At 43.2% G+C, this 18,688-nt stretch overlaps 1 protein-coding gene across 1 annotated transcript in view; it reads right to left on the reverse strand.

Annotated features, from left to right (window-relative positions):
• Positions 1 to 3,967: 3,967 nt before the first annotated feature.
• SLC6A5 (solute carrier family 6 member 5) overlaps positions 3,968 to 18,688 on the reverse strand; it is a 54,728-nt gene continuing 40,007 nt past the window's right edge. Inside the window, exons 16-18 of the mRNA XM_065529706.2 lie at positions 11,319 to 11,419; positions 6,516 to 6,683; positions 3,968 to 4,253 (exon numbers count right to left, since the gene is read on the reverse strand). Of these exons, the coding sequence (XP_065385778.1) occupies positions 4,098 to 4,253; positions 6,516 to 6,683; positions 11,319 to 11,419 (425 nt within the window). The 3' untranslated portion in view covers positions 3,968 to 4,097. The remainder of the gene's footprint in view (positions 4,254 to 6,515; positions 6,684 to 11,318; positions 11,420 to 18,688) is intronic.

Below are 18,688 nucleotides of genomic sequence, written 5' to 3' on the forward strand. Positions count from 1 at the left end.
ATTCGTGGGCAACAGTACCCACAAAAGGTGCCTGCGTTTAGGACGTTAGCCAAGTACACAATGTAAGAATTAACCTATTCCTTTACAGGTCCATAATAAAGTGCAAAAAAACACGAACAAATGAGAGACAAAACAGTTTTTAGTCAATTATTAAGAATCATCCTAACAGTAAAATACACCTATAAGGCAAATGGTTACCTGAAGATGTATTTAATCCACGGCAGGCAAGTCAAACCACTGCTTGCTTTTCAGAGGTGATGAATACCCAATCTGAAAACACTTTCTCTTTGGCTGCAGGCTGCTCAGAGGTGACCTGAGCAAAGACCACATTTCGAAACTACTTGGCCTTTCTGGACAATTAAAGCAAAATCTGGGAAAGATAGGAAGCTTCACTTTCACAAATCCTAGGGCCACTTAGTGGGGAAATGAGTATCAAGGCTGAATCACCCACACATTTGCTCCCAACCTGGAAGTTTTCTACATGATACCCATTGTGAAAGAGAAAGAAATGCTCCTCTGTTGGCCTTGACCTTTGGGTCCTGCAAAACACCCTGCCACACAGCACGTCCTCTCTCGAGTCACCTGCCTCAAAGAAGCATGTCCCAACTCAAATCCAGGTGCAACAACAGTAGTATGATCTTGCCATCTCACCTGACGTTGAGCAACAGTTATTGTGCTAGCCTCTGGGAAGAGGACAATGACCTACGGCCAAGGGAACAAAGAGAAAAGAAAATCTTACTTTTAGGCATGGGAAAACCATGCTGACAGCAAAGGTGGACAGGAAGCACTGAGAGACACGTAGATAAGGAAACAAGAACTTAATTAAAGGAAAACTCAACTCCAATGCAACATTACCATAAAAACAACCCAAGTCCTATCCATTTAAAAGTCATCATGTTAAACTCTTTTTAAAGTGCTGCTTACTGAAATACAAGATGATTACATTTCTTACATATTAAAAATGCATTGGAAATTTCAAAGACATTGAGGTCATCATGATTTTGCATTGACCACAGACCTCATGCAATACATAAATATAAAGGAAAAACAATAAAACAGAACTGGACATATTTGTACCTGATAAACATAGTCCTAAAGATAATAAGTTACTAATATGCAAGACATTTGCATAAGAAGTCACAACACCAATTGTTAAGAAATACACATTTTTTCTCCTCTGAGGATATGACAGGGTTAATGTTTTTCACATATGGCTTTTTTTCTCTGAATGAGTTTCTGGCCTTTGTTGGTGTTATGAAATAATCTCACAAGTGGAAAATGCTCCACTATTCTATACAGTGAACTAATAAAAGTCTTTCTTCAGCTACTTGGTTTTTTCCCTAGTTTGAAGGGAAGTTTTCAGGTGGCAGTTTCTAACAATGTTATTCATTTTATTTGTATCCATTCATTTTTTTCTTCCAATTGACTGTACATTTTAATATCATGGAAACAGTCCATTAGACAAGCTAAATTTACAACGTAACCATTTCCAGGTAAATTTGGAACCTTTCAGCTAAGCTTGTCCCTTTAAACAAAGGGAAATAAATCTTGGAAACTATAGTGAAGTGGGGTCAGGAGGAAACAGCTGCTCCGGGAGCAGCTACTGTGTCTTACCTGGACAAATCATAATTAACACAAATGTAAATGCCCCCAAATCCAAAACATGCAGCTAGTGATGAGGTCTCCGTTCTCACAATTAAGTTAACTTTCAGTTTGTACAAAACAAACCTGGCAGCATCTGTGGGAACCCCCCCACCCAAACACACACACCTTTTAATCACAAAAGCAGCAATTAGCAGAAATTGGGTTGGCGTCCAGCATCAGACGAGTTTTAGCCAAGAGGCAAGAGGAGAGCCAAAAACCATTCATCCTGACACAAACATACCAGTCCCATGAGAGAATGCTAATTGATTTAAGCTCTTTTTCTCAACCTTCAAATTGGAAAGCCTGCAGATAATTTCCAGGCCTAAGTTATTCCTCCCGGCTCCTCTCACTCTACCAGGTATCAATTGGAGAGGCTCATTTTTGGTACCATTGTGCGACATCTGCTACAGTAACTGGGGGCTTCTCATCAATATGGCTTTCTTAGAGAAACCTGTGTTCATGGCAGACAGGTGAGGCGACAGCTCAGCTTCCTAAAGCTAAGTTTAGGGAAAGCTCAGGGTGTAGTCTCTGTGATAGACTCAAGCAAGTTTGAGCTTTGGGAGACAAGAGGGGAAAGGAGGAGAAGGAGAGGGGAGAACAAATATACACTGCAGACAAAAGACATGAAAATCTAAAGTTCAAAACCCATCTTTGTTTCCTTTGCTAAAACATTTCACAAGCTCCTCTTAAAAACTGGAAGTTCATATTGATGTTGGCAAATGGCAATGATACTTGCCCTAGAAAAGGAAGAGCTCAGTAAAATGAGTTGAGACTTTTTTTTAACAAATGAAATCTTTTTTAAAAAAAATGTACATTAAAGTCTGTTGTTGGGTTTCATTTCTGTTAAACAGGATGAAAATGTCACAATATACAAGATTTGAACTGAAAACTTTGCCTGAGACCCTGTACTATGAAGATAAATGAAGAAAATGATTGAAATGATCTCCCCTAAAGGAAACAACTTTAGGTTTAGATATTATTACTGTAAGGGAAAATAAAATCCCCAGACTACACTACACTAAACTCACCATCTCTACAGAATTCATAGGATATTTATAAGGACAGAAAACACCACTACAAGTACACACTACATGAACACATGTCACGTTTTAAAAATTTCATATATGCATGTTCAGGATACAAGAAGATAATAAAGTTTACACTTGGCCAATTTCTGCAGACATATGATCCCCTCTCATTAGAGTGCAGTTAAAATGAATACTGTGAATAGGGAACTCTTAAAATTGAATCGGCTAAATGTAGTCTTAAAAGCTATAGTCTTAATTGGCTCACTCGCTACTTGCCTAAGCTGTATTTATCAGAAAGTTCTATAAATACCATGTCCTAAAATATACTACCAGTGCAGTGAATATTGTGGTTGCTTTCTATTAAACTCTCCATTTCTTTGATTTCTCTATGACCACAATTGCCTTTTACTGTGAATGTAAAAGTTAAGAGTAAAAATTAAGAAGTTATCTGTCTTTTAAGAGCTTGTGTCCTATATATATAATATATAGACAGAACCAGGGTAAGTCTTGTTTTCCCAGAGGTCAAAAGACAAGGTATCTACAGCTTACAGAGAGACATTTAGAGAAGAAACACGGGATCATGACATTGAACCATGGTGGTAAATATCATGTAGAAACCAGCATGGAGCTCTACTATGAATGTACAAAATGAGGCACAACTTATATGATGGCTTCTTGGGCAGAGGTGGAGGAAATGGCCAAAAGAACTCACAAATGTGGTTATTTAAAACAAAACCAGACAGTTGAGGGAAGAAAACTGACAGTTCAATCTAAGTCACAATGTGCAGACTGTAGCGTCTGAGTTAGTGGTAACTGGAGATGGCTGATCCACAGGAAGGAAACAGATCCCCAGTGGTGACTGGAAATACAAACTTAACCACCGCAGTGGTGTCCAAATTGAATGGTCTTGTCTTACATCCAAAACATTTTCTGACCACTGCTGACTCTCTGGAAAAAAAAAAAAAAAAAACCTGTCTTGAACTTTGTGTGTCTGAACAAGATCACTACATTGCTCAGTTCTGTTCAAGTCCAAATTAAGTCTTATAATTCAGTCATTCTATATATGCCTTGCTGGCACCCCCATGACATCACACGGTGGATACGTCTATTGACCAAACCACGCATACATACCAGCGCTCATCTAACTGATCCTCCCCTGTAGGGTAAAACGTGTGGTCAGGGGACAAACCTGACCAGAAACAGTCACCATGGGCACAGGCAAACAGCACTCCAGGTGGTCTGTGTAGCTCTTTACTACAGCATGCGACATTACGCCTGCTTTTCTACATAATCACTCTCAGGCATGGATATGAGCCAAGATGTAGGAAGAAAGATGAAGAAAGATGGGAGGAGAGCTATGGAAAACATTAGGAGGAGGCAGAGAGGAAAAAAAGGATCAAGTCTGGACCATCCCACACCACTGGATTAGCACTGAGTGCCCAGTTCCAGATCCTTCACTGGCAGTTTGAGTCCCAGGGAAGAGGTTCCCAAGGGGTCGATCATGTTCTTGTAACGCTCCCCGCGGTGTTGAGCTAAGAATGGGCCCCAGTCCGGCTGTGGCGAGCACACCAACTTCAGCCTCTGCAAAGAAGCCAAAGACAGACAGGGTCACAGAGGTAATGTACCTTCCTCATCTGGAGATGACCCACCCATTCCCAAACTGCTTATGACCACTTTGGCCAGAGTCCTTGTTTGAGCCAAGGAGGCCCTCTACCAAGAGAGGCAGTTAGGAAGATCAGCCTTCATTAATTAACTAGGCCAGAGACATTAAAGAGGATACTTAGTTTGGTTCACTTGAAATTATTTACATCACCCTGCAAGCAGTATTGCAATTGCTCTGTGTTTGCCTTGCACAAGATTAATAGAGGATAAAGGGCCCAGATTTTAATTATACATTTTTCCCTCCAAATGAAGGGAATCCTCAAGCTTCTCTCTTCACTGCCAAACACAGTCTGCAAAAGACATGTGCTTGATTACTTTCGTTCTGTAGTCTCAACAGTGGGTTGCTACATCTAAATAATTGGATTTTGTTTAGCATATTTCCCAGAAGGATATAAATGACCAGAGGAAAAAAAAAAAAATCCAACCCCAAAGATACATCGCCAAGAGTGAGCAAAGATTTTAATTATCTGTTGACAAAATACACGCTTCTGACTTGGTTCAGCAGTGTGGGTTCTTGCAGGCAAGCTAAAAATAATAGGAATGTCTCTAATCCTTCAGCTGAAATTTTTATGGAAAACATAACTTGACTGGAACATTTTCTAGAAAAAGGAAAGAAAACATATTTCTGACTACATAAGAGGGAACAATTATATGTTTATTACCTTTTAAAGTGAAGCTGGTACTTAGAGCTATTGGTTTAATCTCTCCTTAATCATCAGTTTGCAACCTTTGTGTCCCAAATCCACCATAATAAATTTATATAGTCAACTCAATCAGTTTAGAGAATTTTAGCCTAAGACAAAAGTAGCAGAGGCTAAACCAGGTTCCATTCAGAGGGAAAGAGATTTCTGGGTCAGTTGGTGGGGAGGCTTATGTGGGGCAGGAGTGAACCATCTCTGGAGGCCCATGGGGCCAGTCACTTACCTCATTTACCTCAAGGGAATAACAGAATTTCCTGAGGTTGGAAACTGGAATACGGCTGCAGTAAAAAGATTCCTATACATCCTTTTGCTAATTCTGTCTCCACCATTAGTCCAATGAAGACAAAAGCTACCCCCCAACCCAGTGGACTTTTGTGTTGTGCACGTACCACATGCCTGATTCCCATCCTCTGTCTCCCCTCCAGAGCCTCAATGGGATACCCCAGAGGCCTGTTCCTTCTTCATTCCTTTTTCAACCCAGCAGACCAACAGCAAAGCCCAAACTGTTATTCTCTGCCTTCTATCACCTGAGTCTAGTCCAATGCTTCGCTAACAGGGGGGCTTGTTAAACTGTAGATGCCAGGGTCCCATTTCCCCAAGACTCTGGTTCAGTAGGAGTCTTCTGCCTGGATTCTGATCATGTGCATTTCCAACAAGTTCTCAGGTGAGAAGGATGCTGCTGGTTGCTGGAGCAAACCCTAAGTAGCCCTGATCTAGTCCAAAATGCCAGATTCCTGGATCCTCAAGACCGAGGCAGGGCTGGGTGATTCCTAGCACACCTGAGCAAGTGACTCCTCATAAATAACAAAAGCCTGACCACACTTCACTGGTGGCACCAGAGGCAGTCCCCGTCCCATTCACTCTGGAGTGACAGTGGGGATTCTTCGCATTAGAGATGGGAAATGGGTCCAGCAAGGGATCAATTGACAAAGAAAGACAAGTCTCACCTCATACCAGCCATGTCCTGAAATTCTCACTACATTCTGTGGTAACAGTGGCATTTTAATCAGCTGAGACCCTCAACCATCCCTAACAGAGGCACAACAGGAGGGGGTAGTGATTTTAAGTTTAATGGTAATAGATGTTTGGGAAGAAGAAGCCTTAGACAGAGAGGAGCATCAGGGAAGGGGGAATCTGATGTGTGGTTAAAAACAAAACACTGAGATTTAAACTGTGGATGAGGGGAGAGGAGGAGGAAACTCCAGGAAAAAGGAGACCCTCGATCATTTATTCCCCAGAGCTGTCACCACACTGAGGACTAGCATAATAACAGTTCTGCTTGCAGATTGGCTGAGCCCCTCCATTAGAGGAATCATACATAATAAAAATGGGTTTAATAGAAATGGTAGCAATCGTAATTGCTTCATCACCAAGTCTCCCTCTTGAATAAGTTTACCGAATCTTTTGTTTTTTAACGTGCAGAGCTTTCAGGGGCTTTCCCTTGGGAGGAATTGGGAGGGAAAGAACTAGACAGAATTACCTCGATAAATCTTCCAGGGGCCAGATGCATTTTTATCACAAACATAATCGGGATCCAGATGACGGAACAGGCGAGCATTAGCCATCCAAGCACCATGGACCAGTTAGGATAGCGGTAAGAGCCGTAGGTCATGGGCTCCCACTGGTAAAAGCTGAAGCAAAGGATAAACTGGAAAGAAAAGTGACACATGTGTTAGGGTGGTGGCATGAATTATTCATGCACTCAACACTATTAAACCCCTGTTATGAGTTTGATGCTTTCGTCTCTAATATTTTATACCCACGAAAGAGTAGTATTATTAATCCATTTTTCAAATGAACAAACTAAATTTCAAAGAGATGGAAATGACATGTACTGAGCTGCTGACCCTGCATTTGCCAAACCATGGGAGCGGAGCAATATATGTGCATGTGTATACATACAGACAGACAGAGAAGACAAGTTTAAAGGGTATATACTAAGGTGACAAGTGGGCAGATGTGGGCGGGGATGATAGTGGGTGTTTTTAAGGAGTTGTCTGTATTTTCTTTCTTTTTTTTTTTTTTTTGAGACAAAGTCTCACTCTGTCACCCAGGCTGGAGTGCAATAGTGCGATCTCAGTTACTGCAACCTCTGCCTCCCAGGTTCAAGCAATTCTCCTGCCTCAGCCTCCCAAATAGCTGGGATTATAGGCATGTGCCATCACGCCCGGCTAATTTTTGTATTTTTAGTAGAGACAGGATTTCACCGTGTTGGCCAGGCTGATCTCAAACTCCTGACCTCAGGTGATCTGCCCACCTCAGCCTCCTAAAGTACTGGGATTACGAGTGTGAGCCACTGTGCCCAGCCTGTCTTTTTTATAATGGGTAATAATCAAGCTTTTGTTAAAAGAAAGAAACCCAGGCCAGGCGCAGTGGTTCACACCTGTAATCCCAGCACTTAGGGAGGCTGAGGTGGCGGATCATCTGAGGTCAGGAGTTTGAGACCAGCCTAGCCAACATGGTGAAACCCCATCTCGACTAAAAGTATAAAAATTAGCCAGGCATGGTGGCGGGCACCTGTAATCCCAGCTACTCAGGAGGCTGAGGCAGAAGAATTGCTTGAACATGGGAGGCAGAGGCTGCAGTGAGCCAAGATCATGCCACTGCACCCCAGCCTGGGCAATTGGGCGAGTCTCAGTCTCAAGAAAAAGAGAAGGGGATGGGAGGGGAGGGGGCAGGAGGGATTGGAGGAGGAGGGAAGGGGAGGGAAGGAGGGGGAGGGGAATTCCATTATGTTTATGTCTTTTTACTTTTAAAAAATTGAATCTACTTTGCTTAATGGCCCACATCCAGGAGCTGCCTCTAATGCTGGCTGAGTGAGACCCAGATTGGTCCCCAGGCAGTGACTGAGCCGGAAGCTTAGTCCTGTGATAAGCTGTGCGACAAACAGAAGGGATGCACAGCTCCCCTTAAATGACTTAAGGAGAACAGGCGCCGTCACCAAGTGGTGAGCCGTGAGCCCAGAGACCAGTAGGCTCATCTTGGCCCAACCACTGATTAGCTGAGGGACCTTTATGTCTCAGACTTCCCTGCTATAAAATGGATATGTCTCCCTCTGTGTATACAACACAGGGGTTTTCTGGAAATGATAGTTTGGTATTTACTCATGAGTTCCCCCTCGATTTTAAGAGGGGTCATGATGTGTTTTCTGCCCATTAACTCCTATCACTGCACACTTGGGCTAGCAACAGCCATGAGAACCCTCTGAAGACTCGGCCAGCGCAGCTAAAGAGAAAGAAGGGAATTCAAGTGCTAAAAATAGAGGTATCTTTAAAAAGTGGAGCCAAGGTTCTAACTTCACTACTCAAGCCTTTGGGGGAAAATTTCCCTGAATGGTGTATGGCTCCCTGTATTCACCCTGCCTATAGCAACATCAGTCTAGAATAATGTACCCATATAAGTCCTCTCCTCATCTCCCCACCCCTCTCTTCCTAACTTAAACCACAAAATAACTGCCCAAAAGTGATTGGAAGGAATTTTGCCAGGAAAGATAATGTACGAAAGTGTTTTAGAAAAGTGTGAAGTGCTAGATGGATGAAAGGCATCTGTATTATTACCGCAAAGCCCAAACAGCTGGGATGAGTGATTATTTCAGTACAACAATAATTCAATATATTGATTCAAAGCAACACGAGCCCGAAGACAACTGTTGGAAAAGAATCTTCTATGGAAAGAGATGTCTACTCTAGGCCCCTTTTTAAACATTTGTCCCTAGAGTTATAAGCTTTATTAACCAGAGTATTGGAAGTATGGTCTAATGTAATTATTGTAAGCTGCTCCATTTCATTTACTATATAAATAGCAATACATCTGCTTATGTGCACGCATAACTCAGTAACATGATCTGACTATGTATACAATAATTGCATGGAGAATATTTATAGCTCTATAAATCCGTGAAGGCATATATAAAAATGATCAATTTCATTTTAGGGGCTCCAAAGTAATTTAAACCCATAATCTTAGCCTATTCCAGCACACCACAAATATCCATTTTATAGAAGGGCAGATGGCAAAAAATAAGTGTTGGGCTTAGTCCTCTGATACTCATTTCCAGTTGCACACATATCATATCAAACTTACCTGTGCAAATTTGTCCTTTGCCATGAATTTCCCTCTGCCAAGTTAATTTTGACGAAATGCTGTCCTTGGCTGGGACTGGCCGTGAGAGATCATAATTTAGCCACTGAGTCAGGTACACCCTGACCTTTTTGTGATGGCAGCCAAAGAAGGTGCTAGAGGGAGACTCATCAGTTGACAATGATGATGGAATTGACCCCTTCTCATTGTCCCTAGTTCCCAGCCAACACAGAAGGGGAATCTGGTTCGGAATATTTTCTGGGACCTCTCCACAACTTTCTGGCATAAGATTTATATTAGAAACTAAGTAAAGCACAACATAGTTGAGGAACTTTCTCAAAAAACAGCAAGTCCCTAAAATTCCTCTTCTCTGACATTCTGCTCACAAAAATGATTCGAACTATTTTAATCCAAACTGGCCAAACCTTAATGAAAGATGAAAGTACTAGGTTTTTAGAAATAATACATAGGTATAGGCTTGAAGCTTAGACAGCCCTGGATTCAATTCTTGGCTTTGTCACCTCCAAATCTAGTGGCCTTGGGCAAGTTCCTTGACCTCTCCAAGCCTCAGTGCACACATATGTAAAATGAGAGAGGAATCACCCAGCAGGCAAAGTGGTCCTAAGCTTTAGAAACAATGCTTATAAAGTGCCTGCCTCACATAGACCACAACAAACAGCAGCGCTGATTGTTACTATGTGAAATGTTGTTCCAGGGTATAATAAAATCCTCTGAAGCACAGTATGTTTGGGGTGGGAAGAAAAGCAAGAGAGAATCTAGAACAGGTTCTAACTTTGATTTTAGCCAAGCATAAATCATGAGTGGTAGGATCCAGGGAAGAGGGCAAGCGCACTGGAGATGGGAACACCGGAGGCCTGCGAGTCTGTTCACAGATGTTCTCTTCCCACCGGTTAGGTAAATTCGAGTTCTGCATATACATTCCAGTCTTGAATTCAAGAGACAGAAAGCCTATCCTTTTCAACTGTCATGCTCCAAATCTGGTGGGACTTTTCAGACAAATTGCATACTCTAAAATATGGGTACAGATGTCAGCCTCAGTATCACATTCGTGTCAATGCAGAGGGAGATCAATGCTGAATGATTTTTCTGTCTACATTTCTAGCTTTTCAGAAAAAAATTGAGATGTTTTGATTAAAACTCATTTTATGAAGGAAGGTGAGAGAGAGAGGGAAGGAAAGAAGAAAGACAAAAAATGCATTCCCTTTACAATTATACTTTCATCCTGTCTTGCTTCCTTTAGCGAAACTGGTACTATGTGTAATAGTAAAACAAAGGTCTTAATCTGGTTTCTAGTGTCACCTACTGGACTCATTGGGAATTACAGCCAACATCCTCCAGCGTTCCCAAAATTACACCTATATAAGCTAGAGAGGAGGAGGGGAAAAGATCTCTGTCAATTGCTGTGTTTGCAGTGCAAAGTGGGCAAAGCTGGCAGCTTATAGCACAATAACAAAGGTGACAAAATGAGAATGTAAGTCCATGAATTGCAGATTTTCTGAAACATGAAAGGGTCTGATCTTTAAGAAGGTGAATGTCAGATGATCCCAAAATGTCATCATCCCACTTGAAGATGACAAGGTAGGTCTCAAAAGCAATAAAAATTAGCATAAAAGTTTAATGCTATATTAGTTGTAGAGCAGCTGTGTTGAACCATGATTAAAAGCATGAATTCTAGAGTCAGACCACCTGAGTTCAAATCCAAGCTGTTGATAATTACTAGATGTGCAATGCAAGGCAAGTCACATCAACTCTGGGCTTCCGTTTCCTCATCTGTAAAGTGGAGATAATTATAATGCCACCCTTGAAGAGCTGCTGTGAGGGAGAGATGAGGCTATACATAGGAAGCACTGTGAACAAAGCCTACCACGTGGTTATCACGTGGAAAACGTGGCTGTGATTGTAATCCATTATTAGTACATAAAGCAGACTGATATGATGGGAAATGTGCCATAGGGGTGCTCCAAAGACCTGTGCATGAGTCCCAGCTCTGCACCTGACCTGCTAGGCACCTTTAGGCAAGTCTTTTAAACTCTCTGAACTTCAGTCTTCTCATTTGAAAGACAAGACCACCACCCAACACACCAGCTCCCAGGCTCACACGCAGGCACACACTGCTCAAACGTAAAACACCACATATGTATGCAAGGTGCTGTCTGCACAAGAAAACATGCAAAATCCTTACAGTTAAAATGGTTGGGGTTACAAATGCCCAGCAGACTTTCCAGAAGATGTTGGGCTGGAATCCGATCATCATCTCTATATCCTCACAGAATCTTTGCAAGCCTGCAAATAGACAAGCAGAAAACAGGTATAAGGCACAGTAGCAGGAGGGCGAGATGGGGGCAGGGCAGGCACTAGAGCCCCTCACTCAAGCACCATTGGCTAGGGCTGGCCCCAGCCTGGTATCAACATGACCCCTATTATGCAGGGAACCGTCAGACAAATGACACGCTGCCAGGAAGATTAAGGCAAATTGGACACTTAAATAGATATTAAATATGCTCTGTGGTGAGGTTCAAAAATGTCAGCCCACGGTAACATCTGAAAAGCTCAGTTCCAGCCTGCGCTATCAGCATTGTCACAAGCTGACATCTCACACATGCGGCTGTTTTCTGAGGTGCTTGGTGACAACTCTGGCAAGATCGGTGAAGATTGTGGTCAATAAGCAGAGTATATTCTGAAAACCTTGGAATTTAGAGATAAAATCACTGCACACTGGCTTTTATCTTCCACCCTCCCAAGGACGCTATTCCAATGAGTCATTTATCTTTGCGCCATGCAAGATGATAATAGCACACAAAAACCAACATAAATTCCAAGTGTCCTTCACCCACTTTGTTGGAACTCAAAGGACTGCTGTCTTCTTGGTCATTCATCAACCTCACTAAAGTAAAAACAGAGGAGATGGTTACTCTCATGGCCCTAGACAATTGCCATCCCTACTCCCTATTGGTTTAGGAAGGTTTTTAAAACCACTCCTCAAAAGAAAAAGGCGTTGAGAAATATTTTAGAATTGGGCAGTTTCTTGCATTCTTTCCCAACCTCATCAGAAGTATGGCCTTCCCTGAACTGTGGGACTGAGATGTTGAAGGGACCTGTACAGTCTCCAAGTTCAAGCTCCTTCATAGTCAGCAACTCTGACTTCAGTATGGCCTCAGCTTAAAAACTCATCATTCCTTCAGCCTCCATCATTTTCATGAAAAGTGGGTACCTGCAGGTCAAGAGAGACTTACCAACAACTCCTCCCATCAAGAATACTCCTTGCACATTGTCAGGCCTTCTTTCTAGACCTTGCTCCCTTGCTCCTCCTGTTCTCAGGATTTCCCAGCCTCCTCAGATGTCTGGGTCTTTTGCCCTGAGCTCCATGAGAGCAGGTGAATTCAGTCTCTGGGTGCTCCTCTTCCTGCCTTCACTGGCCACCTCTCCCCCTTCTGCCATCACCTCCCTGTCCACCACCTCATCTGCCCTCATCTAATCAGTGCCCCCCACCACCCCCATCTCAGTCCCCACTTATCCTTCCTGGTCCTGTATTTTCAATGCCTGCTCTCTGCTACTTGGAAGTGGGGAAGGATAAATGTGATGTGAGAAGACAGTGTCTTGCTGGGCTAGAAAAGTGACTGGAGTTTTCCTTCTGCAGAATGGAATAGTTCAATTCAGACCCTTAAAAAATGGCCCCGCTGGGCCAGGCATGGTGGCTCTAGCCTGTAATCCCAGCACTCTGGGAGGCCAAGGTGGGTGGATCACTTGAGGCCAGGAGTTCAAGACCAGCCTGGCCAACTTGGTGACAACCCATCTCTACTAAAAATACAAAAAATTAGCTGGGTATGGTGGCGCATGCCTGTAATCCCAGCTACTTGGGAGCCCAAGGCAGGAGAACCATTTGAACTCGGGAGGCAGAGGTTGCAGTGAGCCAAGATCGCACCACTGCACTCCAGCCTGGGCAACCAGAGCGAAACTCTGTCTCAAAAAAAAAAAAAGAAAGAAAGAAAGAAAAAGAAAAAGAATGGCCCTGCTGTTCTATATCTTGATTTGGGTGCTGGTTACATTGGAGTGAAAATTCATTGAGCTGTACACTCAGGATACATACTCTTGTGGAGAAAAAGGAACCCTAGTACACTGTTGGTAGGAATATAAATTAGTACAGCCACTATGGAAAACATTGTGGACATTCCTCCAAAAACTAAAAATCGCATTACCATATGATCCAGCAATCCAGCTACTGGGTGTATATTCCAAAGGATTTGACATCAGTATGTCCAAAAGATACCTGCATTCTCATGTGTATTGCAGCATCAATGGAATCAACGTAAGTGTACATCAACTGATGATGAATGGATAAAAAAGAGGTGGTGTACATACACAATGGTGTACTATTCAGCCTTTTGAAAGAGAGGAAATGATGTCATGAGTGATAATATGGATGAACCTGGAGGACATCATGCTAAGTAAAATACGCCAGGCACAGAAAGACAAACACTGCATGTTCTCACTTATGTGTGGAATCTAAAAAGAAAGAATTGAACACATAGAAGGAGACAGCAGAATGGTAGTAACCAGAGGTTGGGGAATGGGGAAAATGGGTGGATCTTGGTCAAGGATACAGTGTTTCAGTTAGACAGGAGGAATAAATTGTAAGTATTTGAGGTGATAGATATGTCAATTAGCTTGATTCAATCGTTCCACATTGTATAACACATAGCATCACTTTTGTACCTAGTAAATATATGCAATTATAATTTGTCAATATATAATAAAAATATATAAATGAAAAATATATCATGTATGTACATTATACTTTAATCTTAAAATTAACCCAAAAAACTCCACTCCGAACACCACTATCAAAATAATGGATCCTGAGACCCTTCACAGCCCTCCGCTCCTAACATTTGCTTTTACTTCCTACCAAGTTCAGATTGAGGAAGTCAGCCACCCCTCAGGACAGCGAGTCACCAGGCCCCCTGACAACAGCCATCATGGAGGGCCGCCAAGCCTCAGGACTGCTGTAGAGGAGCCTGTGCTGGGAACAGTATGAGGACTCATCCAAGGCACCTTTTCCCAGTTCACTCTAAAATGCCTTAGGTTGCAGCTGAGCTTCCCACTCTACTTTAAGGCCAAGTCTGACAGCGGTCAGTCACAAACATGGTACAGTGGAAAGAGCACTGGACTGGGAGTTAAGGTCCAAGAGTTGATACCCAGTTCTGCTACTGACTCACTGTGTGACCTTAGGTGAAACAGTCTCCCTGCCCAAGCTGTTGTTCATTGGGGAGACTGAGCCGAATGAGCTCTTAAGGCTTTTCCAGAGAGGTCAATCCATGATGCAAGGACACTCCAGGTTGCTTTCTTGGGTCTACAGGCGAGAACTGCATGCTTTGAGCAGCTAACCTGATCACCTTTGGATTTGTTAGTCTCCTTTAGTTTTTATTACACACCTTCAAATGAGTGGCCTCTGAACACTAGGCCCTCTGAGCATAAGTGAGGGGAGAGAATAAAATAAATAGAAGTCAAAGCTGAGGCCCTGAAAAATATATATAAAGCACCAACAGCAGGCCTCAGTTCTTTTTCTAAAAACAAAAAAAAAAAAGAGAGAGAGAGAGATTCTAGAAATTTCTATTATTAGCATCAATCCTGTTGCCATGTTTTTCCCCTTCATGAAACCATCCCCAAGAGACGGTGGCATGTGGCTTGACTGGGGACACTGTTATGATAGGGCTCAAAGTTAGACCTAAGGAATACACATAAGCAGCCTCCTATAAGAGGAGGGTGTCATGGTAGAAGTGCCCAAGCCCCCCAAGAGAGAATAAAGATCTGGACCCCAGGTTGTAGGAAGGGGTGGATCATGGGTGCTCAGTTTTCAGCAAGAGACAACTTAATGAAGAGGAGCAGTCCTGGGACCAAGAGTGAAAAGGCTTGGGTTCCAGGGCCAGTTTGAAGCCTGGAAAGTCATTTCCCCCCTTATGCAACCCTCCTGCACCGTGCCCATTCCCGAGTCAAGCTCTCCAGTTCCTCCAGCCTCTGCCTCGCTCACGGCACCCAGACCTTGGCCCACATTCAAGTCCCCACCTGAGTCCTTCACTGAGTCAACAGCTATTTTCATCTTAGGCCTCTGTTTATATGGCTTCCTCTGCCTGCTTTCTCCTTTCCCCTAATCCACATCCATCTTGCCTTCAAGGCCTAACTCATGATAAAGGAATTGTTCATGGAGCCTTGAGCATGGGCAAGAGGGACTTGCCTGCTGCATGACCTCGAGCCTGGAGAGGTAAGAGGGCAAGTAGTCAGGCCCCAAAAGGGCTCTGAGCAGCTGCTTCTCAAAAATGAGTCTGAATTAGTAGAAAAACAGCAGGGGAAACAAAAAGGTGGTGAACCTGTGGCTATTATTTTAGACTCAAACAGATATGAGGCTCAGAAATCAGTCCATGACAAACTGCATACAACCAAAAGATCCTGAACTGAGATGTCAAGGACTTGCTTCAACCAGTCAGTCACTTTCCCCCATGCACCTTTGTGGCTTTTGCCTCTCTAAACCACACCCATGCCCTTGGTCTGGATATTGTTCATAGGGGCTGCTTGCCCTCCTGGGTGGCCAGGTGTGGTTCCTCTGTGAGCACAGGTGGTGGCTGTTCAATCACATTGTTCCTCCAGCCAAAAGACCACTGTACTGGCTCCAGAAAAATGCAAATCATTTTTTCAAAATGACTCTACTTAGATAAAAGTCTGCTGAAGGGACCACTTCTACACAAAACTCAGGGAGTTTTACCTTGAAACCTGGATACCTCGAAGCCAGCTATTGGCCATTGAGGCATGTTGACTTGAGAACGTCAAACAACTGTTTCAATCTAATAAAACTTGAAAATTGTACCTGCCATATTTCAAACGTTTGGATGATATCCTCTAGAATCTAGAGATTATTAGAAACAAGAAGAAAACACAAATCTCTTCAATTCACTGGCTTTTTAAAATTCTGGCTAGGAAGGTAGTACACCAGGTGAGTCAGGTTCATTTTAACCCTTCACAGGTTTATGTTCTACTATTTTAAATGAACTCTGCACTGGTTTGAGGCCTCATGATCTCAATAAAGAATACACTGTCTTCTGTGATATAAATTACAGATTTGTGCAGGTTTTTGTTTTTTTTTTTTTTTTAACCTCAAACAGTCATGTTAGCTTATTTTTCTTCCTGAGATTCACTTCTTAGAATTCCATCCAGATCCTAATCAGAGGCGTACGGACACATCTGACACTGCAGAAGTCCGGTTCAACCTGAGCCCAGCACAGAGGCAACCTGATTCTGGAGGCAAACCCAACACCAGCACTCTTACTTAGAAACCAGGAGATTCCCTGGGTGGTCCCAAGGAAAATTAACATAGCCCAGGGACTAAAGCACTCAGGATTTATTTTTTCCTTCAGAACTAAGAAACCTATGACTAGATTTGTATGGGGGTGGGGGACAAGCTATTTGATTCCAAAAAACAGAAATATTAAGAGGTTCCTATTTTAATGATGTTTTAAACCATCCTGAACAGCCCTGTTTTATAGGGAAGAGCTGTGCAGACGTGCCCTTTGTGGCAATCAGCAGTTAGGGTACAGGTAACAGAAGATGGAAATGAGATAGTTACTTGCACTTGGGCCAGTGCTGCAAATAGAGCTTTCCTGACTTTGCCAACTGATCATCTGGTGACCTCAGCTTACACGTAGACCCATGAGGGACTGAGTTGCCAAAGAAGGACCTTGGAGGCTTCTTCTTGCCTCTCCTGGCAAGGTCTTTAGTTTCTGGGCAGAAAGTTATGATTGCCTGTGGTGGATTTCACTGGGTTTCTACCACTCTCTGCTCAGCTAGAAAGCACTTTGAAGCCTCACCCTAACTCCGACAGCAGGTCTTCAATCACACCATCACTGCAGGATCCAGGCTGTCTTATCAGCCAAAAGTGCTGGCAGCTTGGTCTCTGATCTCATCAGGACAGCTGGCATGCCTGCCCACCTCTCTTGCCAGGAACTAAACTCTCCCTGCAGTGGGGATGTAGTCTCTAATCTGAGATAAATTCCCCTTCTACCAATGTCCAAAACTGACTGCAAGTATCATCCTGTTTCTGGAGTGAGTACCAGGATGTTTACACAGGAGGTTTCTTTTTTCCCTCTGGATTCCCACTCCACCCCCTTTATTTTAATGAGCTTTCCAGAAAACCAAGACGCTGTTAAGCACCTGTTGGGTGGAGGCTAACAATTACTTTAAAAATAAGATGCTCGTAACGGGGATACCTGCAGAGCTCTGCAGACCCCTCTGGCCTAGACCCCTCTTCCTTTGGGCTCCAGATGGTACATTTGTCCCTCAAGCATATCCTGCATTCCAAATAATATCTTTTACTTCCTTTTGGCTTAGAATATGTTGCTGTCTCTTTTGAGCTCTGAAGTACAGTTAGATAATCTGAACTTGAAATGTTCACCTTCCAGATATTTGCTATGGTGGCGCTCTCTCTCTCTCTCTCTCTCTCTATATATATATATATAAGTGAGGCCTCGGGACAGTTCTGAGCAGGCTTCCAAGCAGAAAGAAGTCAGTAGGGCCTTGAATCAAATAGGACTTTCTTTAACTGACAGTGCATACAAGGGACCAGGAGATACCCTTGAAACCCGAGGACAAACACTTCCACACAAAGGGCAAAGATGACATCTGATAGCTCACCATTTCTTTTTTTTTTTTTTTTTTTTTTTTGAGACGGAGTCTCGCTCTGTCACCCAGGCTGGAGTGCAGGGGCTGGATCTCAGCTCACTGCAAGCTCCGCCTCCCGGGTTTACGCCATTCTCCTGCCTCAGCCTCCCGAGTAGCTGGGACTACAGGCGCCCGCCACCTCGCCTGGATAGTTTTTTTGTATTTTTTAGTAGAGACAGTGTTTCACCGTGTTAGCCAGGATGGTCTCGATCTCCTGACCTCGTGATCCGCCCGTCTCAGCCTCCCAAAGTGCTGGGATTACAGGCTTGAGCCACCGCGCCCGGCCAAGCTCACCATTTCTGTTCTTGATAATGGCCCCACTGATATGGCGAGCTGGTTGCTATTGTGATAGTAAGAAGGATAAACTGTAAGACAACTGGAAGTGTATTCCTGGAAAAATCTGAGATTGAGATATTGCATCACAGGCACCTATGATGCTAATAAAGTTTCCTAAGGATCTGTGAGCTGAGTGGTCTCTTCTCACTACAGTACCCAGGGACCAGCTACAAAGTTATCCCTCAATTCAAGCTGCATGGGCACTGAAGATCAGGAAATAATTTCATGCCTGCAAAGTAGCCTCCTTCTCCCTGATCTGGCCATTGTTCAATTAACTGTTCACATGCCAGACCACACCCAAAGGGGTATCTGAGTCCTAGGAATTTCTGATACAAAGATTTTTAAGTTGCATCTTCAGCCACCTCTTGTTTCCCTATTAAATTTGGATCACAGTGGTCTTGAGGCAAGTTTTGCAGCTCTCTTAGGTTTCCTAAATAGTTGCAATTTAAGCCTTGTATTGTCTTATTAAGTATGGAAAATCTGCTTGCCATCAATGCCTTACCGACACTC

The sequence above is a fragment of the Macaca fascicularis genome, chromosome 14 (genome assembly GCF_037993035.2).
Source record: "Macaca fascicularis isolate 582-1 chromosome 14, T2T-MFA8v1.1".
NCBI classification, from domain to species: domain Eukaryota; kingdom Metazoa; phylum Chordata; class Mammalia; order Primates; family Cercopithecidae; genus Macaca; species Macaca fascicularis.